At 40.6% G+C, this 26,339-nt stretch overlaps 1 protein-coding gene across 13 annotated transcripts in view; it reads left to right on the top strand.

The window, feature by feature from the left end:
* The window catches only part of MADD (MAP kinase activating death domain), a 74,073-nt gene that overhangs the window by 13,100 nt on the left and 34,634 nt on the right, over positions 1 to 26,339 (top strand). For 3 of the 13 annotated variants that reach the window (XM_054826312.1, XM_054826313.1, XM_054826315.1), the window contains 20 exons: positions 530 to 722; positions 3,523 to 4,137; positions 5,951 to 6,254; positions 6,427 to 6,558; positions 7,778 to 7,891; positions 8,606 to 8,686; positions 10,475 to 10,531; positions 11,281 to 11,459; positions 11,924 to 12,159; positions 12,536 to 12,692; positions 13,666 to 13,772; positions 14,660 to 14,853; positions 15,458 to 15,789; positions 16,416 to 16,555; positions 17,805 to 17,906; positions 19,815 to 19,874; positions 20,334 to 20,436; positions 21,492 to 21,678; positions 21,850 to 22,000; positions 24,489 to 24,695. In XM_054826312.1, the coding sequence (XP_054682287.1) occupies positions 661 to 722; positions 3,523 to 4,137; positions 5,951 to 6,254; positions 6,427 to 6,558; positions 7,778 to 7,891; positions 8,606 to 8,686; positions 10,475 to 10,531; positions 11,281 to 11,459; positions 11,924 to 12,159; positions 12,536 to 12,692; positions 13,666 to 13,772; positions 14,660 to 14,853; positions 15,458 to 15,789; positions 16,416 to 16,555; positions 17,805 to 17,906; positions 19,815 to 19,874; positions 20,334 to 20,436; positions 21,492 to 21,678; positions 21,850 to 22,000; positions 24,489 to 24,695 (3,520 nt within the window). In that variant the 5' untranslated portion in view covers positions 530 to 660. Of the gene's footprint in view, positions 1 to 20; positions 57 to 529; positions 723 to 3,522; positions 4,138 to 5,950; positions 6,255 to 6,426; positions 6,559 to 7,777; positions 7,892 to 8,605; positions 8,687 to 10,474; positions 10,532 to 11,280; positions 11,460 to 11,923; positions 12,160 to 12,535; positions 12,693 to 13,665; positions 13,773 to 14,659; positions 14,854 to 15,457; positions 15,790 to 16,415; positions 16,556 to 17,804; positions 17,907 to 19,814; positions 19,875 to 20,333; positions 20,437 to 21,491; positions 21,679 to 21,849; positions 22,001 to 24,488; positions 24,696 to 26,339 lie in introns of those variants that run through there. The other 10 variants (XM_054826323.1, XM_054826321.1, XM_054826317.1 and 7 more) reach the window with 7 other exon arrangements.

Genomic DNA, 26,339 nt, shown 5'->3' with positions numbered 1-26,339 from the left:
GCTGTTTTGGACTGTGGAGATCATTCTCTCTCTAGGCCACATCCACGTGTGGGAGGGTGAGGTGCATTATATCAAATTAGACTTCTCTTGGTATTACCCCTTCTTTAGTTATTCTGTTTGTCGGACAGCTAAAGTTCAGGTTGCGTTTTTTTCTTCAGTCGTGTTTCACTGTACAGAATTGCCAATTAAGGCTGCTTTCCCAAGCACTGTAGGAATCCCAGGGATTTGCCTAAACAATACTTTTGCCTCAAACCCTTTCACGAATAGCTCTTTGCCAGTGATATGCTGCTTTGTTTGTCTGCGGTCTTTCTTGAGATCCTCATGTACCTTTTTGTGTGTTTTTCAGCTTGCTCTACTTCTGTGGGCATGTGGTTGTGGTTTTATACTCATGAAGAGAGAGATCTGTGGATAGCCATGACTGCACAGAAAACTGAGGCTTTTTGGGAATGTAATTAAGGTCATGAAGTTGCTTATATGTATTTGATATTCCTGATTATGCCTTTGATGCTCTTGCTTTTCTTGATCATAGGTTGAACTTGCCAGACATTTCCAAGCAGATTCTGTTCCCCAAGGCAGTCAATCACGGCTGACTGGATAACTGGCTGCTGGATTGATGAACAGGAATTCACTGAGATGACATAGGGAGGGGTGTCAAGGACAATGGTGCAGAAAAAGAAAATCTGCCCTCGGTTACTCGACTACCTTGTGATCATTGGAGCCAGGTAATGTAAAAGAGTCTCAGCTCTACTTTTGCCTGGGCAGTAGAGTGGGGACAAATTGTCTAGCATCCATTGATGAAGCCTTGCTCGGTGCTGTGGAAGCGCTGTCTGGAATGCGTACAGCATGCTACCATAATGGGAGCATCTATTTTGGCTAGAGCACTTTTTGAAAGATACTAGTGCAGCCAAAGGTTTTTAACTTGCGGTCTGTAGACTCCTTTTCAAGAGTCTGCAAAGGGTGACTAAGAATAGCCAATTTATGTATGACTGGTAGCTTGTATATCTGAACTTGTTTGCTTCTACTGGCGTCAGGATAGAGGGATTCACAAATTGAAAATACTGAAAGCCACATGCAGGTAAAAGACTGGTTTGGGTTACTTTTCTAGCTTTTAAGTGTAGTCTGTAAACTCAGTTTAATAAAAAATAATCTAGAACTTGCCTTACTTGGCTGTTTCTCCCTCTAATACTGATTTATCCTCATAGGAATGACATGAATGCTTTCTTTTTTCAAGTCTTATTAACTATCAATAGATAAAATGTTATGCTTATTTACTTAAAGTGTATATGAAATGTGAGATTGATATGTGTGCTGTTTGCCAAATGCACAGGTCTCAGTAAATGCTGTTTTTCTTTATTCAAAGTTTATGCAGTAGCTTTCTGCCAGTCTATTTAATTGGTGTGTTCCAAAGTCTGTTTTACTTTCATTTCTAAATATCAGTGGTTTATGTGAATCAGCCTGTTGCTTTACCTCTTACTTTCTTTTCAGAATACTTGGAGTGCAGTATTTAAATAGGCTAAGTGGAGGAAATTACATAATCCTAAGTAATAATTATTTTTATGATTGTATTTTATGGACAGAATAATTTAATACTTTAATTACTTCTTACTGTCTGTAGAAAAATAACCAAGTTTTCCATGTGTGTGTTACTGACTAGGAAAAGGAGGAGGAAGAAATGTTAACTGCCTCTTTCAGTGGTGCTTACAGTGTCTGATGTTCTCACTCAGAGATTTGCTAGCATCTCTTCTGGACTCCTACAGCGCTCTTGCTTTTTGCTGGGCAGTGGTAGCTAGATTGCTGACACTCAGAGGTCTGTTGTCTCATTAGGCACTTCAACAAATGCCTATGATAAGAGATGGAGCTGACTGAAGTAGCTTCTACTGCACAGTCCTTAGGAGCTGCACGTAGCCTTTACCACTGCATCTTGTTAGCCACTGTGCACAAATAGCAATGCCTGCTGGAAGTATTCCCTTTTATTAGATACAAATTTTCTAGATGTCTGAGAAGACTCTGTCTTTGTAGCTAATATTACTTCAAAGGCATGAACTGATGATATATTCACTGGTACTTTGTTGATGACTTTTTTTTTTTAACCATTTACTGCCAAATAGACTCTCTAAACAGCATTAATTGACGTTTCTTCTTCAACAGATGATGCGTTAGTTGTGTCCACTAATATATAAAAGCTTTTTAGTTTTTTTCTTCTTTTTGTACAGTATTTCAGTACTTAACTGTACAGACAGTATAAATTTTGTTACCAATTTATGCTTTATTACTAAAGCATCTTTTTCTTTAATAAAGTATTAGTTTGGGAGAATTAATCAGCAGAGCTATTTACATCAGTGATTTTCTTTTGTAAATTACACACATTCTATTACTATTTGTTTGGGGTTTCTTACCTCTCAGATAAGAGAAAAGCAAGTGTCATTTGTATTTTGAAATGGGCAAATCTAAAGTATCAAGGTGTTAAGATGTCTTCTATGCGATCCCATAGGAGAGTGATGGTGAAGCCAGGTCTCCTACATCTCATTTAGTAAACATGATAGTAAATGCTAATTACTTTAGATAATGGTGAGAGATCGGTCTTTATAGCAAAGGAGTCAAACAAAAAGAGAGGTTGTTCTGGGGATATATTTTTTTTTTCTTCCTTCACTATGTGGATCTCATACTATTTGTCTGGCAGTTATTCAGTAACTTTCATGGAAAAGTAGTGGTAGGAAAACAGTTAATACCTTGAAAGAATCTGTTCTTCTGGTGGAAAATTAGCAATAAACAGTATTGCTTTTCTGTCTTTGTGTTCCCTTAGTGATTTGTGGTACAAAGGCTGGTGAGCCACAGTATTAAATAGGTCTGCATATTACTACCCAGCTTTTATAGTAACTTAAACTTCAAATCCAACTTGAAAATCAAACACAGAAATATGTATATCTATGCTTGCTAGAACTTTTTAATGAAAATTTTACAGGATGAGGTCCATATCAGTCCACCATTAATCTGAGTTCTTTCCTGGTAAATTCTTGGTTTTCCTAGTTAGGAATTGATAATGGATTTTCTTATTTCATTTTTCATCTTGTCCATAAATGGCTGAAATCCAGGGGGGTTTCATCTGAGTGTATATTTGGAGAGGGACAGTGTATTTCCTGCCCAAGTGTTGCCCAGAGACCTGTGCAGTTAAATTCATTTTGGAAGTCACAGTCAGAGAAACAAGACGATATGAAGTTCTCCTGGGAACAACATATTACTGAAAGTCCTTTTCTTGGTCAAATTTGAACAGACTCCTTGTTGGGCCTTGATAGTGATGGTATGGATTTTTTAATTTAAGCCTTCTGCAACTGTGGCCTTGTGCTAGTGATTGGGCATTGTGGCTAGTGACTGAGAAGCTGTGCTTTCCCTGGGTAGTAGGAGAGAGAAGAAACAAAGATGAAGCTGAGCCCACAGGCTCCTTACATGTTAGTAGGGAGGTACCAAAGACTTTTATTGGCATTAGTAAACTATGTATGGGTTTTTTGTTTGCTTTTTTTGTAGGCAGCCAAGTAGTGATAGTGTTGCTCAGACTCCTGAACTGCTGCGACGTTACCCTCTAGAAGACCATGCGGACTTTCCTCTACCTCCTGATGTTGTATTCTTCTGCCAGCCAGAAGGATGCCTGAGCGTACGGCAAAAGCGCATGAGCTTCCGTGATGACACTTCCTTTGTCTTCACGCTCACAGACAAGGATACAGGTGTCATTCGCTATGGCATCTGTGTCAATTTCTACCGGTCCTTCCAGAAGCGAGTACCCAAGGAGAAGGGAGAAGGCACAGGGGGGCATCGAGCTCGGGAGGGACAGAAAATCCCCAAATCTGGGGATGCATCGGCACCCCAAGAGGAAGTGGGCACTGAGAGTTCGGAGAGTGGTTCTTCCCTGCAGGCTCCAAGTACGGAGTCTACCCCAGATGTGAATCGATCTCCGCGCAGTAAGCGTCTGACCAAAGGCAGCCATCGCTCTCGGAACAGCACCTTGACTTCTCTGTGCATCCTTAGTCATTATCCCTTCTTTTCCACCTTCCGTGAGTGTCTGTACACCCTCAAGAGACTTGTGGACTGCTGTAGTGAGAGATTGTTGGGCAAGAAGTTGGGGATTCCTCGTGGGGTGCAGAGGTATGTTGAGGGGGAGGAAAGATCTTTCTTCTCCCACTGTTTGTGTCCAGGGTTGCAATTGTCTGCATGGAAGATTGTGGCTGCAGGTATGGTTGCAGAAGCAGCCAAACACCAATGGTTGACTTTTTTGCTGTTTTAACCCAGGATCACAGTAGGAAAAGGCAATTTTTGTGATGATTTCTTTAAAACTTCTCTGTCTGATTCTGTCACCTGGTATGATTTTCATTTTTGATACCCCTAAGGAGGCACTGTCTTGCTAACAACTGACTGAGCATGATCTTTTCTGAAGCTGAGCACTGATGCTGTTATTGTTGGTTTGGTATATAAGCTCCATGGCAGTATATGTTAGGACTGATTCTCTGGCAAATTAGAAACGGCTAAGAAATAACAGAGAGAATTTCCACTTGGAGCAAGAGGGAAGTGATGAAAGTGTGCTTAATGAGCTTATGAAACAATCTGAACTTCAGTGTGGGAGAGAAAAGACTAGAGAAGCAGGAACGGCTGAAAGAGATCAAAGTACAATATTTGAAGGGGAGAGGGGAGGAGAGGTAGAAAACAAAGGAGTTATCCAGGAAGCATATGGGAATGGGAGTGGGTAACAGCAAATTAGCAGGAACGTGAATTTTTAATGTAATGTAGTAATCTTACGTATCTGCTATTATAATGTTGGGTATGCAACAAAAGCTGTTGCACTGTAGGGTACAGAAGGAACAAAGTCTTTATGTACATTAGTCCTGGATCTGTATCTGTGCTATTGTGCCTGACACCTACGTTCCAGAATGATATTTTCCTTTCCAATATGCTAACTGAAAAGAGAAAATATAAAATTAATCTCTGGAGAAGGAGGGGATTATCTCAATAGTAAGAGGGCTGGGGCTCTGAGATAGCTCATAATGTGAGTTAACTAGCTTGGTACACTCCAAATTAAACTTGTCAGAAGCAAAAAATGATAGGACATCTGTCACTGTCATCTTTATAAGCTCATTACTTTTTGCATGAAAGGGGAAATCTGTCCTGTTCACAGAGCAGTAGCCTGCTTGTTGGGTTACTGCCCTGGAATAGTTCTAGGAGAGTGTCCTGGGCTTATGACTGATGCCTGCATTAGCAGATTTATCACGTGAATCCACTGACAGTTGAGGAAAAAATTATTCTGTGAGATCAAAACTTTTTTTTTTTTTTAAATTGAAGCATCTGTTAAGAGAGCTTATTTTGTCACTTAGTTTAGTCTGATAATTACTGAGGCAGAAAAAAAGCTAAATTTCATTATTTTCCTCAATTCTGTGAGCTCATCTGATTTTTGAAAGGGATGCTAAAGTATTCCAGTGTTTGAATGGCAGGTGGCATTTGAAAAATTTGCACTTGTTGGACATTATTCTTAAAGAGAAGAACCGAGTGACAGATGAGGAGGGCAAGAGAAGGAATGCTAAGCTTACATCTCTGGGAAAAGTAAAGCAGCAGGTTTGAATTACCATGTGGTTTGTAAGCCGTGACCTCGAAAAGTAGAATAGTTTTGAAGTGATAGCAGTATAAAGGTGAAACTGAATCCTTACAGCTTGTGAAAGGTTGAGCTTGCCTATTAACAACCTAATGTCCTGTGCATTACATGTGGCTGAAGGAAGAGTGGAGGATGAGAAGCCACTGTGGTTGTTTCAGTGAGCTTAACTCCCTATGTTCCATTCCTCTGTGTGACCAAATGTTTGTTAGCTGCATCTTCTAATTCTCGGTGCATCTTCCCTTTCCCTGGAAGAGCCTTGTGGAGTGGCTGACAAGTGAAGCTCTTGGGAGTATTAACCTTGTTGTTCTCCCTGGACAGGGATACAATGTGGAGGATTTTCACAGGCTCCCTCCTGGTGGAAGAAAAGTCTAGTGCATTGCTACACGACTTGCGGGAGATTGAGGCCTGGATATACCGGCTGCTCCGTTCACCAATGCCTGTTGCTGGTCAGAAACGGGTGGATGTAGAAGTCTTGCCCCATGAATTACAGCCAGCTTTGACCTTTGCTCTTCCTGATCCATCCCGCTTCACCTTGGTGGATTTTCCATTACATCTGCCTTTGGAGTTGTTGGGAGTGGATGCCTGCCTGCAGGTGCTGACCTGCATCCTTCTGGAGCACAAGGTAAGAAGAGAAGAGTTGATCTTTGATAGGTATGTCGGAAGCTCTGCCCACTCCAAAACCAAGGCAGGCTGGATGTGTAGAGGCCTGCAGGCTGTGATCTTTGTATACCCCTGGGGGGAGTATTAGAAGTGAATGGTTGCTGCGGTGCTAACGTGAATTTCTTTGGTTGCAGGTTGTATTGCAGTCTCGAGACTATAATGCTCTCTCAATGTCTGTGATGGCCTTTGTAGCTATGATCTACCCATTAGAGTACATGTTCCCAGTGATCCCTCTGCTTCCCACCTGCATGGCCTCTGCAGAACAGGTACATATTTTTCCTTTATTGATCTTTTGCAAAGGATATTTCTGTGATGCCTGAAACTTATATAGGAGTAGTCCTTGTTTCCTTCCCTGCTGTTTCCTCAGGGATTGTAGCAAAGTGTGCCTTGCAAATAATGTTCTTTGAGCACTACTAACTATTTAAATCGCAGGTAACACCACTTATTTAGGATATCTTCAAAGCATGCTTAGTGAATAGTATGATTCAAAGCAGTAGGTTACAGTAATTCACAAGCAATGGACTGAAATGCCATAGATCCACAATATTACGATATTTACTCCCTACCCTCCCCCCAACTGAGTATTAAGGTTTGTTGGGGAGATTCCAGAGTAATATTTAAGGATTCTTGAGGGTTCTTGATTCAAGGTTTAGAAACTATTGCCTGCAATTTATTCTCCTCAGAAATATGAAGTGTTGAGTTAGTTCAGCTGGGAGCCTGGCTTTTGCCAATAGTCGGCTCTCCGCAGGAGCTCATTATTTTGCTTGGAAAGATAGAATTCAGGCCATCTTACTACTTCAGCGCTATTCTGCAACTGATGCTGCAGGTTTGTTCTTGTGCTGCCCATTGGAGGTGACCAATTGTTCTAGATTTAAAGAATAAATTAGCCTCCCAAGCCACTGGGCTCAAGCTGATACATGCCTTATTGATTTAAACCATTTCCCTCTGCCGATTCCCTTATCAGAAACAACCTGAATTTCCCCTTGGGTTTTCTGCATACATTTGAAAAAATCTGTGTTTCTCCTCCTTGCTAGAGATGATTAAAAGGGTAAGGGTAAAGCCGTATTTACAATGGCATAGACTCAGTTTGAGCTGAGGGTGTATTCATCTGACTTGCTGCTTCTCTAGCTAGGCTCTTACTCTGAACATCTTTTTTCTTGGTCCATAATAGACATGGCAAGCTGTTAGATTAGCTAAGGTTTTTTTCCAAAAGAGACATGCAGCTATATAAATTACATTCCTGAGGCGGGGCTTGGGAGGCTGAAATTTATTTTCTTCTAGATGAAAATTGAAGCTCTCTGAGCAGGACCTTTTATTCATTCTTTTTTGTTAATGTTTCTATTGTCTGGAATGAATTACTTATGTATCAATGCCTTGTTTGTTGTCTCCTCAGCTATAAACATACTGTAGTTAATAAATAAATATTTGAGAAGAACATGGTGATATCCAATGCAGATCTTGTCCTTATTAAAGTTTCTCTCTCAGTTGCTTCTAGCCCCTACACCTTATATCATTGGTGTTCCAGCAAGTTTCTTCCTTTACAAACTGGATTTTAAAATGCCCGATGATGTGTGGCTTATTGACCTGGATACCAATAGGGTAAGTGGTGCCTATCAGGACTTGTGGCTTTGTTTCCAGGGAACTGTGCACTTTCATCAAGGTATCCACAGAGAGTTTAAGAATGCCTGGCCTCAGTCTACCTTCACCACTCTAGTCCCTTAAATTTTAGGATTCCGTTCCTCGTTGTGTCTCAAGGTCCTCATTTCTTTTGCTCATAGGGCATTCTTTTTCAGTTAATCCATCTGGATATATAATTAGAAGATAAATCCTCAAATAAATTATAAAGCTGTCTTCTTGAGTAATTGTGACCCTGTCTTTTATGGCACTACCTAAGAAACCCAGTCTGTTAAGAGCCTTCCAGTAGCTTTGGTTGTCATGATTGAAATGGGACCATGTATTCTGCTTTCTACTGGGGCACGAACAAGGCTATTTCAAGGGAAATGTGTATAATATCTTCTACTTGATGGAAATTCCAAAGGATGAGTGTGGGTTCATTCAAACTTCTCTTTTTTGTGGTAAATGATAAAGTAACTCCTTCATCATTTGTGTTATTGTAAACAATAACAAGCATAAAGAAGTGAAAATCAAAGTATTGATACAGGTGTCTGTGAGGGGGGTTGTGTTGTGAGGTTTTAAAAAATTGTTTTATGGCTGTTATTCCTCGGTCTCTGGAGTGGTGGATATTCAGGAGATTCTGTTTTGGAAATGACTACAGCTTGGGAATTTTTAGTCTGTTGCTGTGCTTAATTTCAGGTGATCATTCCCACAAATGCAGAATCTTTGCCAGCTTTACCAGAACCAGAAGCTTCAGAGCTGAAAAAGCATCTGAAACAGGTAATAAGCACTTTGGGGAAGGGACTCAGATGCAGTAGAACTTAGCAGATGTAATCTTGCACAGCTCTTCTGCTATACTGAATAAGAATGCAGATCAGCAAATGTAAAGCAAAATGTGTTAAAAGCAGGTGTGTATCCTGGCACATCAGATGGATGTGAAAACGTATCAGACTACTAGAACACTCTTGTTCAAGAAAGTGCCCCTCGGTCAGTCATGGTGAGGTCTACTTCTCCGAATGTGGAGGTGGGCTAATCAATAGGGTGGCTGATTAAACAAGGTTATAGTGGTGTCTTCTTTTGAGCTTCCTGAGCTGTATGATTTTCTAACGTTGTCTTCTCCTGACTAAGCCAAATCTGAGACTTTCATCTGGTTTCAGATCTCTCTGTAGTTTCTCCAAAGGACTTCATTGTAGTTTTTGTTACCTGTTTCATCTTTTGCTGTCTCTGCTGCTTCCACCTTTGTCATTTGCAGGGGAAGCACAGGATTAAGAATTTTCTGTCAGCCTGTTTAAGATGCCTCTTTTGTATCATTGACCAGTTAGAACATCCCTTGTGTTAGAATGCAACAGCATTTTGAGCTTGAAAAGCAGTATCAGTTGATACAGATGTTAAGTGGTAGGTATCCAGTTGCTGCTTTTCTATCTTAATGGAGAAAGTTAATTTGGAAAAGTGAGTGGTCGCTGAGGCTTATAACTGCAGTTAATTTCTTTGCCAGGTAAGGGATAATTTGAAGTGCTCCTGGACACAACAGATGGTTTCTGGTTTTTACTGTTGTTTGGGGCTAACTTGTTTCCAGTTGGTGCAGAAAGTTCCAGATTCCTCCTTACATTTGCCATGTGGGCTTTATACTCTGACCTGATCCATCAAGCTATGATCATCTTTGTTTCCCCTCCATTCACAGATCTGTGTGTGAGGTCTCAGTCTCTCCTCTCAGGTCCTGCTAAGCCATTAATCAGCTTGGGTCATCCTGGCTGATCGTGTCAAGCAGGTTTTATCTCTTTATTTCTGCTTTCCTTATGCACGCTGCATGCAGTACCTAAAGGTAAAGTGTGTTACTGATGTGATGAGGTCTGCTCTTTCTCTCTCCTCGTAGACCAGGAGAGTAAGGTGTATAACCTCTATAATACCCTAGTACCTGCTGTCAGCACAGATGGAAGCGATGTGTTGCTTGAAGTTTTGTTAGATCCACCTTCCCCAACTTCTGCCTCACCCCCTTGCAATTTCAGGCACTATTCAGTAAAATTCTCTCACTAGGGGGAAAAAAAAAAAGAACACACTGCAATTTCCCTGAAGACATATTTTAAATCCTCCAGAGTGTTCACCCAAATCCAGCTTACATCCGTATGTATTCCTATAGGCATTATCATTAAGAGTTGACCATTGGCAAAGGAGAAGGAATGGTATTGGTTACTCTACAAAGTAGAGAAGGCTAAATTGTGGCCCATGTCACAAAGGTTAACAGCCTTGTGTGCCACTGGGTCTTAGTGTCAATGAATAAAATTCAGGATATGTGTTTTTATACTGCAGTAGAAAGTTCTTAGCTGCATCAATATGGACAGCAGCCTTTCTGCTTTCCAAAGTGGCCAGATGTGAATGTTTGGGGGTGGGGCAGTTAGACCTGTCTCCCAAGATGTGCCTATTTTGTGGTCCCTTTTATTTCTTCTCATTTGTGATATTTGGTAGTAATAGATATTTTTTTTCCTTCCATCTGTTTCTCTGTGGTCATGTGTTCGTCTTGGCTCTGATGGGCTGCTGGTGTTATCATATGATCTTCCATCTTGCCTCCAGTGTCTGGTTAGCATGACTGCAATCACTCAGAAACAGCTGCTCACTCCTGACAACAAGGTTCTTTATTTTATTCTTTTCCCCTCAATTTTCCATTTTACCCTTTTCCTTTGGAGTTTTGTTTTTTGTTTTGTTTTATATATTTATTTTTGAAATAAAAAGATGAAGACTCAGTGGGCAAATGGTAGAAACGAGGAAGATTTAGGATAGGTTTGGGTGTCCAGGACTGATTTACCACTCGTGCTGCTCCAGTGTATTTCCCTGAAGATATTATGAGGGTTGAAGAGGATGGTAACTTATGGAGAGATGAAGACCTCATTCAGATGGGAAGTGGAGGTTTGCAGAGATACAGGCAGATGCCTGTGTAAAGGTGTCCTCACATTGTCCTGGGATATCAAACTCACTGGTTGAATGGCCAAGTTGCAAAGCAAGTTTCAAGGCCTGTAGGTCCCAAGATGTATTCAAATTACACATGGGAATAACTCTCCACTAAGTTGTACACAGTGCCATACTACTAGTGGTCCATTTTGGATTGTTTTCATGTCATGAACAATCTAGCAAAGTGGACTTCTGTGCTACCCTTTGGCTGGCTCCAGGACTGTTTCAGCATTGAGGAGATCGTTTTGACAATCCACATAAAGAAGGGCCTGGAGATATTTGTTGACTCAGCATAGGAGATGGTTTAAGACAAACTAATGGAGCATGCACAATTGTCACAATTGCCTAGAGGGCAGGGTAGCTCTGATCTCTCTCTTGTTCCGTGAATAACTTTTCTTGCTGAATATGTGCATGATATTGTCCTTCATTAGGCACTGGCCAGCATGAGTCTGAATACTCAGCCCATTCTTAATCTAGAGAAGTTCCACGAGGGGCAGGAGGTGCCACTGCTGCTGGGAAGACCGCAGAATGATTTGCAGTCTACTCCCTCCACAGAATTCAACCCTCTGATCTATGGAAATGATGTGGACTCTGTGGATGTGGCTACCAGGTGAGGCTGAACAGGAAGGTAGTGTTGCGTCTTCATAAAGTTTGCACTTGAAGGCTGCACAGACACTTCTATGGGTCCTGTGGTGGAAGCAGCATCTTCCAGGTTCTACTGCAGGTTCTACTTTGCATCATGGGAAAAAAAGAGCAGAAATTGCAGTGTTTATTTCAGATCTATTAACTGCATGAACATAACTATGTATCTTGAGGGGGTGTTTTGTTTCTTGCATTTTCCTATAGATCATCCACTTTACCTGGACTTAGTCTGATATTGTATCCTTAACTTAAATCACAAGCCTTGAACTACCAAAAAAGCTGTTTTCTAAGAAGACTTAGGTTTTTGTACTGGGTTACCATTCTTCAAAGGTTTGAAACATCACCTACTGTGTACCTTTTAAAGGCTCTCTGTCTTCTTTTCTGTTGTGCTCTGTCTTATTATCTGATATATTGTCCTCTGTTTCATTTTAGGGTTGCTATGGTGAGATTCTTCAACTCGCCAAATGTTTTGCAAGGTTTCCAGATGCATACTCGCACTCTTCGTCTCTTCCCACGACCAGTAGTGGCCTTCCAGGCAAATTCTTTTCTTGCCTCTAGGCCGAAGCAAACACCTTTTGCAGATAAGCTTTCCAGGACACAGGCAGTAGAATACTTTGGAGAATGGTCACTCAACCCTACTAACTATGCTTTCCAAAGAATTCATAACAGTAAGTTTTGGTCTTGCCTTTCCTGCACTTGAATGTAATGCAGGAACTTAAAAAGCAGAGAGATTCTAGGGAAGGACTTAGTTTAATACCAGATTATTCTTCCTGGGGAGGGAAATCCAGTTCAAGGAACACTTTTCTGTTTTTATGTATATCCTCATGTGTTTCTACCAAGTTAGCCCTGCTATTAGCCACTCATGCCTCCAATTAATTTTACCTCTGGTCTTGTTTGCTTACAGAGAAGTAATCTTGTAGCCGCCTTAGAGTAGAGATTGTCCCTTCCTTTGTGCAAGACTTAGTAGGGGGTGGCCTCACTGTGAATGAAGCCTTTGACACCAATAAATGAGTTGCATTAACTCTCTCCTTGTTTTTTGTGCAGACATGTTTGACCCAGCACTGATTGGTGACAAACCGAAGTGGTATGCTCACCAGCTGCAGCCCATCCATTATCGTGTCTATGACAGTAATTCACAGCTGGCTGAAGCACTGAATGTCCCAGTAGAGAAAGAAACAGATTCTGATCCCACTGATGACAGGTTAGTGGGAGCATGACCCTAGTCACATGATAGTTACTTCAGATTGCTTGGCCTCTCCTTCTGCTTCTCATTTGCAGCCTTTTCCTCTAGCCTGCCAGGTTGCTGTTTCATTTCTTCTGTCTGGGCAGAATACTGACAGTGAAGTAAATTGTTTCACTGCTCTGTCATCACAGCAACATCTTAACCCTTTGCTAGTGTCTTCGCAAGTCTTCATTTGATGTGATTCTCCATTTGTATTTTCCTGTTTTCTTTTGCTACCTGTATGCCACTTGACATTTGGTATTTCCTCCCACCTAATGCTTTTTTCTTCCATGCTGTTCTTTGGCTATTTCTATTGCAGTACTACAAGTACTCACACCCATCCTACCACTCTTTCAAATCTCTATTCAGTGCACATAGTTATGTGAAGCTGGTTAGTACTACCCACTCTTTGAGACCTAGTGTGTTCAGTAAAGTGAGAGTAAACTTTTTTGTTATAGCAGTTTGGCTGTATTTCCCAGAGTTTTGCATCTAGTTTTATTATCCTTCATTCTCTGCTAGTCTGTGAGATCTTTCAGGCCAAATCTTCTATGTTCTACACAACACCAGTGATTCTGTCAGAGTGGGATCTATCATTAGTTTAAAAAAGAAATGCTTTTACTTGTGACTTTCCAGTTCCTTTGAAGTCATCCCACACATGCACACTGAGAATCAGTACAGTACTCCCTGCTCACTTCTGCTTGACCTCATCAATTTTGTTGAGAGCCTTTAAATGTCTTCCCATATTGTCTCTTCATGTACCTCAAAGTTATTTCATTTGCTCTGACCTTTCATGAAGCTGGTTTCTGACTCTTGCCAGAAATTTGTTTGTAGAGACTATTATCATAAGATTTTTAAGAAGCCCATGAAAAGAGTGCTGATTCACATCTTTGAAACGTCGAGCCCTGCTGTTGCTGTTATGCTGCCACTCATCTTTCTTTCTCACCTGTTGTGGCAGTGGCAGTGACAGTGTCGACTATGACGACTCAAGTTCCTCCTACTCCTCCCTCGGTGACTTTGTCAGTGAGATGATGAAATGTGACATTAATGGTGATACCCCAAGTGAGTAACTTTGAGCTTTACTTTCACAAGGTACACATAGGTTCCTCTTCCCCATTCATCTGCACTGTGGGGGGAAAAATGCCTCCCCTAAATCCCTGAATCACAGCAAAGTATTGTTCTGTTGTAGTCTTGCTCTGAGGTAAAAGTGTCTTCTATACTACCACAGTATCCAGTGGTAGGCTGAAAAAGACATTTCTCCTGCTTATAAACAATGCCTTCCGAAGGACACTGGGAGGAGGAAGAACAGAAATAGGTGTTGCTGAACAAAACAGGCTCACTAGATTTGGAAACAGCCTGCTGCTGCCAGTGGATACTGTGCAATATGGGCAGCAGAGTACGAGGTTTTTCCTGCCCCCACATTGGTTCTCAGTGCTGGCTTTAATGAGTCGCTCTATCCTAGTGGGGACAGGAAAATGCATTCTCTGTGGCTTATATGGAGGCTGCAGCAATAGCTTCTCTTGTGAGAGTGGGAAACTCTCACTTTCTTCAATAAACTAAATCTAGGAACACCGACACATTTCCTATGTCCCAAGGACAAGAGGTAATAATCATAAGTTGCAACAAAAGAAATTCTGCTTGGACATAAGGAAAAGATCTTCATGGTTAGTGTAGTTAATCCTTAGCTTCCCAGGATCACAGTAGACTGTCAAGCCTTGGAGACTTTCAAAACTCAGCGGGACAAGGCCCTGAGAAACCTGCTTTAACTTTGAAGTTACCCCTGCTTTGAGCAGAGATTTGGAATAGGTGACCTCCAAAAGCCCTTTACAACATAAATTTTTATGCAAATTTATTCTACTGAGCAGTCCTCATCTGCTAGGTATCTTTAGTTAGATGGGCAGAAAGCTGAGGAAGGCAGTGTTCTTTAATGCAAAATGATGTGTTTGCAGATGTTGACCCCCTGACTCACGCAGCCCTTGGTGACGCTAGTGAAGTGGAATTTGACGATTTTCAAGAATATTCAGGGGATCTGGATGAACAGGCCATGGACAGTGAAAACTCCCAAGAGAACAACCAGCCTCGTTCAAGTTCCAGTACTACAGCCAGTAGCAGCCCCAGCACTGTCATCCATGGAGTGAATCATGTGTGTACTGAGATGAGTTCAGCCCCAAGATCAGCATATTAGGATATAACGAATGGGAGAATGCACGTGTTTTTTTCTGAGAAGGGTAAAAGCTAATAGGACTGTGAAACCATGCACAGATTAAATTGCATGCTCCTTCTGGACTTTCTGAGCAAGGTGGAGTTTACTGGTACCATCTTATGGTGGGACAGAGCATTCCTGTACATAATTCCTCCCATACACTGAAAAACACAGCATTAACAGAGAGCAGTGGTCCAGGTTGTGACTGCAGGAGTTGCTTTTATAGAGTCTGGAAAGACCTGATGCATTAGAGGAGCAAGGAGTGGGGTGGGGAAACTCATGAATCTGTGGTCGTTTAGGAAGAATGGGAGTTGCTTGCATAAGCTCAAAACAGGGTAATGGAGAGCCATTATCCTGAGCTAACACTTACAGTAAGATCTGTTTTGACATGGGAGTAAGTCCCAGTGCACAAGTACTGCAGCGTATATATAAAATCCTAGATTAGAGCCAGGGATAGTGGGGATGGGGTTGGGGCCTAGTAACAAACAGCAAGGACCCTGCAGACTTCCCAGTTTGAAATAATTGTTCTTGTCCTGCCCTTCAGTTGTATGTAACGCAAATTAGCGAAAAGATCAATGATTTGACTGGTCCACAGGAGTCAGCAGATTCAGCAGAAATGGAAGAGAAGTTGGTTGCTGGATTTTCAAACCATCTCCCTTCCTTGCCATTGCAACCAAGCTTTCCCAAGATAAGCTTGGATCATCGTGAGAGTGACAGCACAGCTGGCGGCATGAGCTCCTCAGAAGGGGTGGTGAGGAAGCGAGAGTATGACAATCCATACTTTGAACCACAGTATGGTTTTCCTACGGAGGATGAAGATGATGAGCAGGAAGAGAGCTACACCCCAAGATTTAACCAGAATCTCAATGGAAGCAGGCAAGTCCTCCTTGTCTCCTGTGTTTCTGTACAGCACTGTTGGGGTTTCCATCTGCTTCCTGTAGTTTAACGTTCATTCATTCAAATGTCTTTTGTACCTGAAATGCATTGTTGATCGCTGACATTTAATACTGAAATTCTGCAAACCCTTCTGGTTTGAGTAAAGGCACTTGCTCAGTTCCCTCAGTTCCTCGCCTTTGTATAAGCAGTAGGAGCTAACAGAATTACCAGTTCTTTCTAGTATATAACCTACTGATTTCTGGAAACCTTTGCGTGATTTTTGTTGTCAAGCTTTGTCTTTTGGGGGAAAGATACTATAGTGATTGATGACATTGGATTTTCTTATTATTGCTCTCAAAGCAGAACCCTGTCACCCCCAAACCCACTAATGCCCTTTTGCAGACAAGTTTTCAGCATGCCCTGAAAGGTAATAAAAGCCTGAGTGCAAACATGCTTCAGTTCTCTGGGATTTTCTTTTTTTCTTTTTTCTTTCCCACAAGGTAAGGGTAATGTGGTAAAAACTGATGTGGAATGAGACCAGCATTGATCTCACACAATCATACAATGTGTTGATTTGAGGTGGGAGGGGGGAAGGCTAATAACAGTTGTACTTAATTTCTTTAAAGGTCTCAGAAGTTACTCCGTCCAAACAGTTTAAAACTGGCCAATGATTCTGATGCAGATTCAGATTCCAGGGCCAGCTCCCCAAACTCTACCGTCTCCAACAACAGCAGTGAAGGTTTTGGGGGCATCATGTCTTTTGCAAGTATGTACTAATGCATTCATTAAGCTGGTTATATTTATGATACTAGAGTTTACAGTGAGATGGAATAGAGGGATGACTAGTCAAGAGAATGACTTGGTTGGCAAATTGTTACCAGCTCTCCGGAAGTCATGTTGGGAGTCACAGGACCTATTTAACCTACACTGCTGATAACTACTGCTTTGTGTATTTTTCAGTAAGAAGGACTTTGGTTATGTGGTTAGGCCCTTGAGTTATATGTCACTTTAGGGCACAGATCAGAAATTCTTTCAGTTTCTTTTAAACAAAAAATTATGCAATTTCATGAAGTTGATACAAAAATCTTATGAGTAGTATGCCTTCCATGCTACCATGTTGTGTATTTAGGTCCTAAATTCAATTTCTTGACTTGGTCACTTACTTTCAATTATATTTTAATAATAAAATCCACAGGTATGGAAAACCGATCTAGAGTTTTTTAATGAGTGAAAGAAGTTATGGCCAATTGAGTCTTGCACTATAGCAGGGAGCAGTGCAAGAAGTTTGCAGCAGTGGGGAAAATATATTGGATGTTTCTGGTAAAATGATAGTTACTAAAATAAGGCTGAAAAAACCCCCCAAAAAACCCAAAGCAAATTGAAAAAGTATGCTGACATTTTAAATGAACATCTTGAAGTGTTAATCAGCTCATTGATCTACATGAGATGCTTTCAGGCTGTTTACAGGCTTAACCAGATGATGATGTGTTATTGTGTTCTTAAGATCTGTCTGTAATAGGAAAAACTTTTGGTTTCTCCTAATTTCTCCTAATAACATTTCTGTGGCAGATGTACAGTGTTTCACAAGGCACAGTGCACAATCCCAACTTCAGAATTACATATGTTGGAGATCTTCCGTCATCCTGTTTTCTCATGTGACCCCCACCATTTATTTGCTCCTAAAAAGAACTAGAAGACACAGGTGGTGTCAGGTTACCTGTTTAAGTACAGGAAGACAGGTGGATATTGCTGTTATATTTAAGACTTAAAGATACAACAGCAGTGATTGTAACATGAAAGCTAAGAATTACATTTTTGCACAATTCAGAATAATCTGATAACAGGTGTGATTACAGTGCAAATAAGATGATGTTACGCTTGTGAGACTTTTGGGTAACAAAGAAGAATTTTATCATTAAGGATCTGGAGTAAGAAGGTGAATTACAGGAGGTTTAGGAAGTTCACGTGCATGCAGTGAGCCTTAGGCATGTAACTGTTTTCTTCTTCTGTCATAGGCAGCCTGTACAGAAACCACAGCACAAGTTTCAGTCTGTCCAACTTAGCCCTACCAACCAAAGTTGGGAGAGACAAGAATACTCCCTTTCCCAGCCTGAAAGGTAACCCTTTTTTCCTTTGTCTTCTACAGCCTTTACAGTTCTTGTGACTTGGCTGTCTGAGGTCTTACCCCTAACAGGAATCCGGGGGGTGACATAGTTTGGGTAGTACCTGTCTTAAGTATCTAGATAGTAAATCGTCTTGATGTTTCTCAGTCAGACTTCTTCCCAACAATTGGGCTGTGTTGGAATGGGAGACTGGCTAGTCTAGCCTGTGTTAATGGATACACTGTCACTGTTGGTTTTAGTTTGTATTTTGTTTTATTTTAAGTACTTAGTGTAAATAATGGAAACCAAGAGGTAGGTCCTACTTTTGTACTGCCTCTATCTTCATGATTAGCCTTAGGTAACTTGTTAGAGCAATGATGCTGCATTTGTAAGTGGGGATAATGCTAACCTCCTGTGGAGACTGCAGTTTACATAGGTTTCAGAAGTGTTTGTAGCCTTTTCCATTCACTAAATAGAAAATTTCTGATCAAAATCAAATTATAACCATACTTAAGCTCATTCAGAGTGAAGAACAATCCCTAACTTATGTGCACAGTCTTTTCATTGGAACATCTCCTGTTTGTCTGCAGTATCATTAGATAACATGTCTGAATGGACACTAGAGAAATGACCCTCTTACTGTAGACAGTTAGCCTGGTCGTCCTTGTACCAGATGCAGTAACAGCAGGGTGACTGAGCATGTGCTGGTGTCTTAGTGTTGAGACCTTTCAGTTGCTAAACTGGGGAAAGGTTTATTTTACCTTTTGAGTTATTCTATCTGATTAGAACTTACTGCTTTTGTTTCAATATGTTGATTTTTTTCATTTATTTTTTCCTCCTCATCATTTTCATCGGTAAAGATTACTTTAATCTGGAAGTGGGAAGGGATGTGGATGAAGGTTGGTATGATGTTTTGCTGACCTTTGACCTTGTAGAAACAAAGGCCAAAAGCTAGTTTTTGTGTTTCTGCTTTGGACTTTGTTTTTGAGACAAGTAATCATTCCCTGTGTGCAAAATGAGGAGGAACAGGACTGGTATGGTGAAAACACTAGCAGAGACTCTGCACAGCTGTTTTTGACAACCTTTTACCAGTTGGTTACGTTTTCATGTCCAGTTGTACTGGATAAGAAACACGCTTCACATCAGGGTTATTTCCATGGGTAAACTTAATGACTGATTCCATGCATTGGAAGAAAACAGTGATGGGGTTTGCCATTTCACGTTCATGCTTTGCGTCTCATTTTCTGCACTTTGGTGTTCTTTTGTTCACTACTGTAATCCTGTAGGGCCTTTAATGTTACTATGCAGATATGAGGATGGGATTTCTGTGGAGTAGCTCAGTCTGGTTTATGCATGTGCAAGTGTGTGTGTGTGTGTGTTTGTGTTCATTTACATGTGCATGCTGGCTCACTGGGCTTCCCACTGGGCATTTCACTGTTTTTTAAATGTTTTTGTGTCTGTTGTACAGGTATAAAATTGCTGCATTAACTTGTTCTTACCAAGTGTGTGTGGTACCCTGTGTTTCTAACTGTAATGGGAAATGATGCTGGGACTCCATCTCATTGCTGCTGTTTGACCACTTTCCATCTTCCTTTTTAATTTTTATTTCATGCACATCCATTGATATTTTTTCCTCAGTGATGTGGATGTTTTTGATAGTGCCCTTGAAATACAATATGTGCAATAATGTCCTTGAAGATGCAATACATTGGTTCCACGATGCCAAATTTCAAGTCAAGCACTATCTCTAATTACACTGGCCCTTGACGTCTTGGGCTTTCAAGCATCCTTCCTGCTCTAACGTCATTTGGGTTTTGTTTTGAGGGAGGGCTGGGAAGAAGCTGGTAGTTGGATTCTTTTGATGCTGATGGTGGGGAGTGTAGATATTGTAGTACACTACTAATTGTATATTTTGTGTCCCAGTATTTGGGTTAAATACTATAATGGAGATTATTACTGAAGCTGGCCCAGTAAGCAATGAAGGTGGGTTCCCTACAGCATGAGCTGTGCATGATATAACAATTTCCAGCATTCCCTATGCCTGACTTTGGGCTACCTTTCTCACTGGGTAACCAGTACCACATGATCTATACTAGTCACCCCCAATGCATTATGCTTTTACATATAGTGACTAATTTGAAGATGGTTCTTGTTGTGGAACTGCATGCAGAGCAGCGAAACTTTTCCTGCCTTTCACCTCCTGCTCCCATTACCATCTTCTCTTTTTCTCTCTGCATTACTCCCATTACTGTTTTCTGCCGATGTGTGATGCTAGAATATGATATACGCTGCTGCTTTTTTGGAGTTTCCATTTTGTTTGAAGTCTGTTACCTGTAATCCGAATAGGTGTGTTAGCCAACCTTAGCATTGCTTGTTACTGCCCTGGGATTAGAGTGTTTTCCTCCCACCCCTTCCTCTCATCCTGTTTCCCCTCCTGTTTAGGAAACAGACGGGCCCTTGTGGATCAAAAATCTTCAGTCATTAAGCACAGCCCAACAGTGAAGAGGGAATCTCCATCGCCTCAGGGACGAACTAGCAATTCCAGGTAATATTTTTCATAGCTTTTTGAGTATAAAGTATTGTTAGAGTGGTCTCACACTAGGCCAATGTTTCCTCAGAAGTCTAGCTGTTGAAAACTAAATAGTATTTTTCTACGGCCCTACGCTTGCACATATTGTCCCAGAAGATTTGATATGGATGGTCTTACAGTTAATTGCGCACATACGTATTTTTCTGTGCTCCAAAATGTATCCTCTTTCTGTCTGAGATCCAAAAAATTCTAGGTCGCTACTTTAACTCAGTATTTATTCTTTGTAATTGAGTCTGTTCTGAACAAGGTAGTCCAGCCAGTGGAGTTTTAGTGCACCATACTGGGGATCACCTGAGTCATATGAAAGAGTTCGATTCCATGAATTCATGTGAAACACTTTTCTAAGCCTTGGGAAGGGACTGAGAATGGTGCAAGTAAACATTACCTGACCTGTGCCTATGCTTTCTCCTCCCTTTCTTGTGCAGCAGTCACAGGTAGAGTGAAATTTACTTTGAGCTGCTGGGGTTGGGAGACAATGAAGAACAGTAACTGCAGTTCAGACTGGGGAATGCAGCAGGTTGTACAGGAGTTCCCTTCTTCTTATCGTTCCCTCCCCTGTGGCAAAACAGGCTGAAGCTGTACATGTGTCAAGGCTGCTGCAGCAGTGCAATTAGTAGTGCTGCGCTTCCTCTTTCAAGGAAAGCCTACAGGTCAGACAAGGCGGCTGTGGGAGAAGGTTGTGGCATAGAGGATTCCTATGAATTCTGAGGAGGGCTGTGAAGGTGAGGAGTAGAGTAGTAGCTAGAGGGTCTAGAGGAAAATCTGATTATGGCTTGTTGTTAGAAATAACAAACAAAATAAACTATTTGATACTACACCTATAGAACAGAGCTTGGGCTGTGTGCAGTTATGTTAGCAGCAGGCATAGCTAGATTTGAACTTTTTTTCTTGCAAACTCAGATTTTATAGGAAATGCTTTTTCTGTGTGTGTCCTGGCCATATCTCTCTTCCCATGCAAACCAAGATAAGCAGAGGGCTGACTTTTGCCTGCTTCCTCTTAAATCCATCAGTGAGAACCAGCAGTTCCTGAAGGAGGTGGTACACAATGTTCTTGATGGGCAAGGTGTTGGCTGGCTGAACATGAAGAGAGTCCGACGTCTGCTGGAGAGTGAGCAGCTCCGTGTCTTTGTACTAAGCAAGCTGAATCGCACAATCCAGTCAGAAGAAGATGCTCGACAAGATGTCATACAGGATGTGGTCAGTGCTGAACTCAGCAGGGTCCTCATACCTGGTGTCTGCTGAGGCTCAATTCATAGAAATTTGTTAAATTGCCTCCTAAAAGCTGATGCTATAGCAGTTTTGGAAATTATGTTCTTGAATTACTTTCTCACTTCTGAAATAGCAACACTAACGGGCTTTTCATTGCAGGAGATCAGCCGCAAGGTTTATAAAGGCATGCTGGACTTGCTCAAGTGCACCGTGTTGAGCCTGGAGCAGTCATATGCAAATGCTGGCCTGGGAGGCATGGCCAGTGTTTTTGGCCTGCTAGAGATAGCACATACTCACTATTACAACAAAGGTAAGAAAAGTGTTAATGTTAATACAGTGTTTATGAACCAGACAAGATCCTTATTGTGACGGTAGCTGCTCTGTGGCTTCTGATATTTCAGGGCTTCTATGACACTTTCAAAATAGGTGAGAACTGTACCATTGTTACTGAAACCTTACAAAGCTTGAAACCATTCTTTTGCACATATGTAACGGGACTAAAGCGAAATAATGTCCATACTGCTATTTAATTGAAAATGAAAACTGTGCAGCAAGGTACAAACCCTGGGACTTGTACAGATGAAGTGGAAATTCTGAAGAGTGGGGACCTTCGGCAAACACTGTCCCAACCACAGTCTTGGCAAGTTATTGCAGACAACCTGAATAGAGAAGGAGATATTTCTAATGTGGAACCATATGAGACTTACATCTCACCAACCACCTTGCATTATGCAATGATTCTTATATCACTAAGAACTCTTGGAGAGGAAAGTCTGAAAATATCTCTTTAATTTTGAACTTTTCCTTAAAACCTGATTCTTAATGCAAAATAAGAAAATGCATGTGTAACAAAAAAGAGCAAAAGATGACAGAAAGCTACCTCTCTGCTTAATATCTGACTCAGCTGTAATCTCAAATGATGAAAAGCTGTTTATTTCATTGTAGCAGAGGAGTTAACATCTACTAAACAACTTTATAGTTGGTGTTCTGGGTGGCTTGCATCAGGGATTTTATGAGTTGGCTTAGATTCCCTGTGGGTTACAGGTGTTCATTTCCAATCATTGGTAGAATGCTGAGGAAGGTAAGGAAGGCTGTGCTAGTGTAACAGTCCTGAATGTGGGGAACAGGCTGATGGTGGTAATTATAAGCCTTTTAGCCTGACACTTATCCTAAGCAAAATTATAGAGTGACTGATGTAAAACTCAGTGGTTTCAGAGTGAAGTGTTGCTAATGTAATGCCAGATACCATAATTTGATAGTAAGTAGAGCTTACCCAGTAAATTGTCATCACAATAGACAAAATTTGATGTAAAATTTTAAAGCCTTGATGCATCTTTGAAGGACTTATCTCATCATTGCATAACATCTTGATTTATAGTCAAATTTTAGCTCTTTAGTATGTTTTACCTGTTTTCAATGAGTTGATATTTCTAGAAATGCTTTATAGAGGTTAGTGCTTATCCTTATGTTATTTAACGTATAGTAGAGATCTAGTAATCCTAAAATTGTACAGTTTGCATATGATGCATACTGTTTGAGCAGGACATGATGGATATAGGTTATATGTCTAGAGGAAGCTGAATCTTAATAAAGCATGGTTATATTTTAATTTATTTTCATATGGCCAAAAAAAGGACTTCTGTTTAGGAACAAGGACAGTTGGCCATAATAGCAGGATTGGGAACTATGTCCTAGGCAGCACTGTCTCTGAAAATGGCAGCTATGTGTGAACTTCCCACTGTTTACTGTGTCTGTAAAAACTGGAGGAGAGGGGGCACTGTGTAAACCTGGGAATGTAGATTTGGGATGCAACTATTGTATTGTCTCTGGATATGTCACTAACAAGACCCAAAGCTGAGGTAGTGCTTCCAGTTCTGATCATCACATCTTGAAAAAAATGAGGAGGTTTCTGAAAAGACCTACAAGGAACTGGGAAAACACTTTTGCTCTGAAAGATGGCGGTGTTCAGTCTGTTGAATGTTAGGTGTTGATTGCTTTCAGTTGTTAGCTAAATGGAAGGGTGTTGCTGATAGCAGAATATTTAATTTACTGGACAGACGTATCACAATGGCTTGTGGTATGACAAATTTAGATATCAGGGTATGAAATTTTGACTATTAGCCTCATCAGCTAATAGTTTGTGCAGGATTAATAACAGTTTGTGCAGGATTGCAGGAAGTTCTTTATGGAAAATCTAATTTTAATTATTCTATTCTGAAAGTTTTGCTGTAAGTCAAACTGTGGAGTTTGATACAGAGAAATAATCCAAACTGCCTTTGGGGAGATATGATTATAAGAAGTCTTGGAGAACGATGGAAGAAGCTGATAGTTTTTTGAGTTTTTTTCCTAACTGAAGTTTCATTTAGTGTTACCCATCAAAGATGATTGTATTTGTCATCTTTTCACTGTGAGAGGAGCTTGCTTATATTGTAGAAGTGATATTCTTGGTAGTTTAGGCAGAGTTCTTTCATTTTGTACAACTAGGCAGACGAGATACTATAGTTACTGTGTCAAAGAAGATTCCTAGGTTTCAAATACAGAAAGGAGATAATTTGAGTATCCCAAAACCAGCACTCTGGCTTTCTCTTCTACTGTTTCCACCAGTGTGTCAAATTATCTGCAAGCCATAGTGACCTATGGGAATAAATGTGGGACTGAGCTGTTTTGGTGCCAGGCTTAATGATTTAGATGAGACCATCTGTCTCATCTTCCTTTTTCTGCTCTCATTTCCTTTTTCCTTACCTTTTTTTTTTCTTGTCTTTTTTTTTTCTCCAACACTTTGTTTTTTTTCTTTAAAGAACCAGAAAAGAGAAAACGAAGTCCAACAGATGGATCTGTCACTCCAGTTGGCAAGGATCCTGCATCATCCCCAAGAGTGGAGCCAAAACCTGCGATGCAGCTGCCGGTACCTCAGCTGATGCCAAAGGCACCGAGCCCTGCAGGCAAAGGGCCAAGGGAATTTGACACAAGAAGTCTAAAGGAAGAAAATTTTATTGCTTCCATTGGTGTGTATTGAGGTGCATGTGAGGTGCAGGAGGGACTTCTATTATGGCACTAGGTTCTATTTGCATTCTCTCCATTTTAACACACTACATTGCTGCTGTAACGTGCTTCATTTACACCTTGGATCACAAAGAATAATCATATGTGTTTTCACTCTACTCTTGGATAAATTATCCAGGGCAGTTTTCTCCCAGAAGCTTTCTAATCTTAATTGTTTCTGAATTTCATTATACTTTAGACAACATTTTTTTTTTTTGCTCTGTGATTCATATTTTCAAGCAACAGAAAATGGCAAAAGGGAAACAGGGCCAGCAGGACTTTGGAAAGGGCAACTGTGGAAGGGACTACATGAAACAAAAGTTTTCTAATATCATTGCTGACTATGTGTGGATTATCTAGATTGCATCCTGATAGAAGTGGGAAGTGCTGATTGTTAATAATAAAAACTGCCAAAAATATTTTAGTTGTAGTGTTACAGTTTCAGTGAGCAGGACTGATGGATCTTCCTTCTATGCAATAGCAAATAGAATGCGTGTCCTTCTAAACAGCATCTGCTAGGCTGGTCACTGGAAATTTTCCCAGTCTATTTCTTAGCCGGTATAGCTTTCACCTATATCTGGGAAAAAGTTAGAGGTAGGCTTTAAACTGTTTTATGTAAAAAGGGCTTTACAGATTTTTTTTTTTTGGGGTGGGGGGGGAGTAAAAAAGGGGAAAAAAATTCTGGTTGGATCCAATCTGCTGTGGATTGTCAACAAAAGTACCATCAGCATATGAGAGAAATTCTTTGGAGGCAGTTGCTCAAAAACTAGTCTTGTACTCTATTTGAAAATCTGTCAGGGAGCTAAAAGAGATGCAGATTGCCAGAATTTCAGTTTAGTGGTTTGGTTTGCTCTGGGTACTTAATTTCTTTTCAGTAGAAATGAGAAAAAGGAAAGTATGCTTCTGACACAACTAAAATAAAACAGATGCTAGGCCAGTGTCCTTTTAAAGAATGAAGAGAAATCTTTTGATTGGATTGCTGAGACTGCTCCTTTCCCTCAGATGAAATTAAAGCCTCATAGAAATGGAAATCATAGAGATCAGACAGTCCATGTTTGTGAAGAAGCATAAGAAGTGCTTTTTAAAAGAAGTGCTACTTAATATGTTAACTACTGTTGCCAGAATATTAGCCTTAAACAATTCACAATCTTCAAGGACAGGCAACAGGTAAATTCTTATTGGTGGTTCTGATGCTCCAATGATTTCCACTTGTCTTCTGTGGAACTAAGTTACAAGAAGGATACAGTTTCACCAAAACTGATCAAAGTTTGAATGACTTTAATACTTTTTCTGAAGCCTTTTTTTCTAACTGGTTTTGTCTGTCACCAAGAACCATGAACTAGTATACAAGTCAGTCTTTAAGAAATTGCTGTAAAACCAATGTAGTGTCCATGTTCATCTGACTCTTGAGATCTAGAAGTAAAGGGAATTTCTTTTATGTTGCAGGAAGATAATGTAAAGCTACTTGGCTATTGTACTTCCTTTATGTTCTGTTATGGAAGCATCAGTATAAGACAATACTTTGGATATACAGGACCAGAGTTAGTCACGGCTAGGCTGAAAGTCCTTCTGTAGTGAAGTGCAGACTTTCTCATTCAAACTAACTT

The sequence above is a fragment of the Grus americana genome, chromosome 5 (assembly GCF_028858705.1).
Source record: "Grus americana isolate bGruAme1 chromosome 5, bGruAme1.mat, whole genome shotgun sequence".
NCBI classification, from domain to species: Eukaryota; Metazoa; Chordata; class Aves; order Gruiformes; family Gruidae; genus Grus; species Grus americana.
Note: the sequence above shows the minus strand (reverse complement) of the source record. Positions and strands in the feature narration are given on the sequence as shown.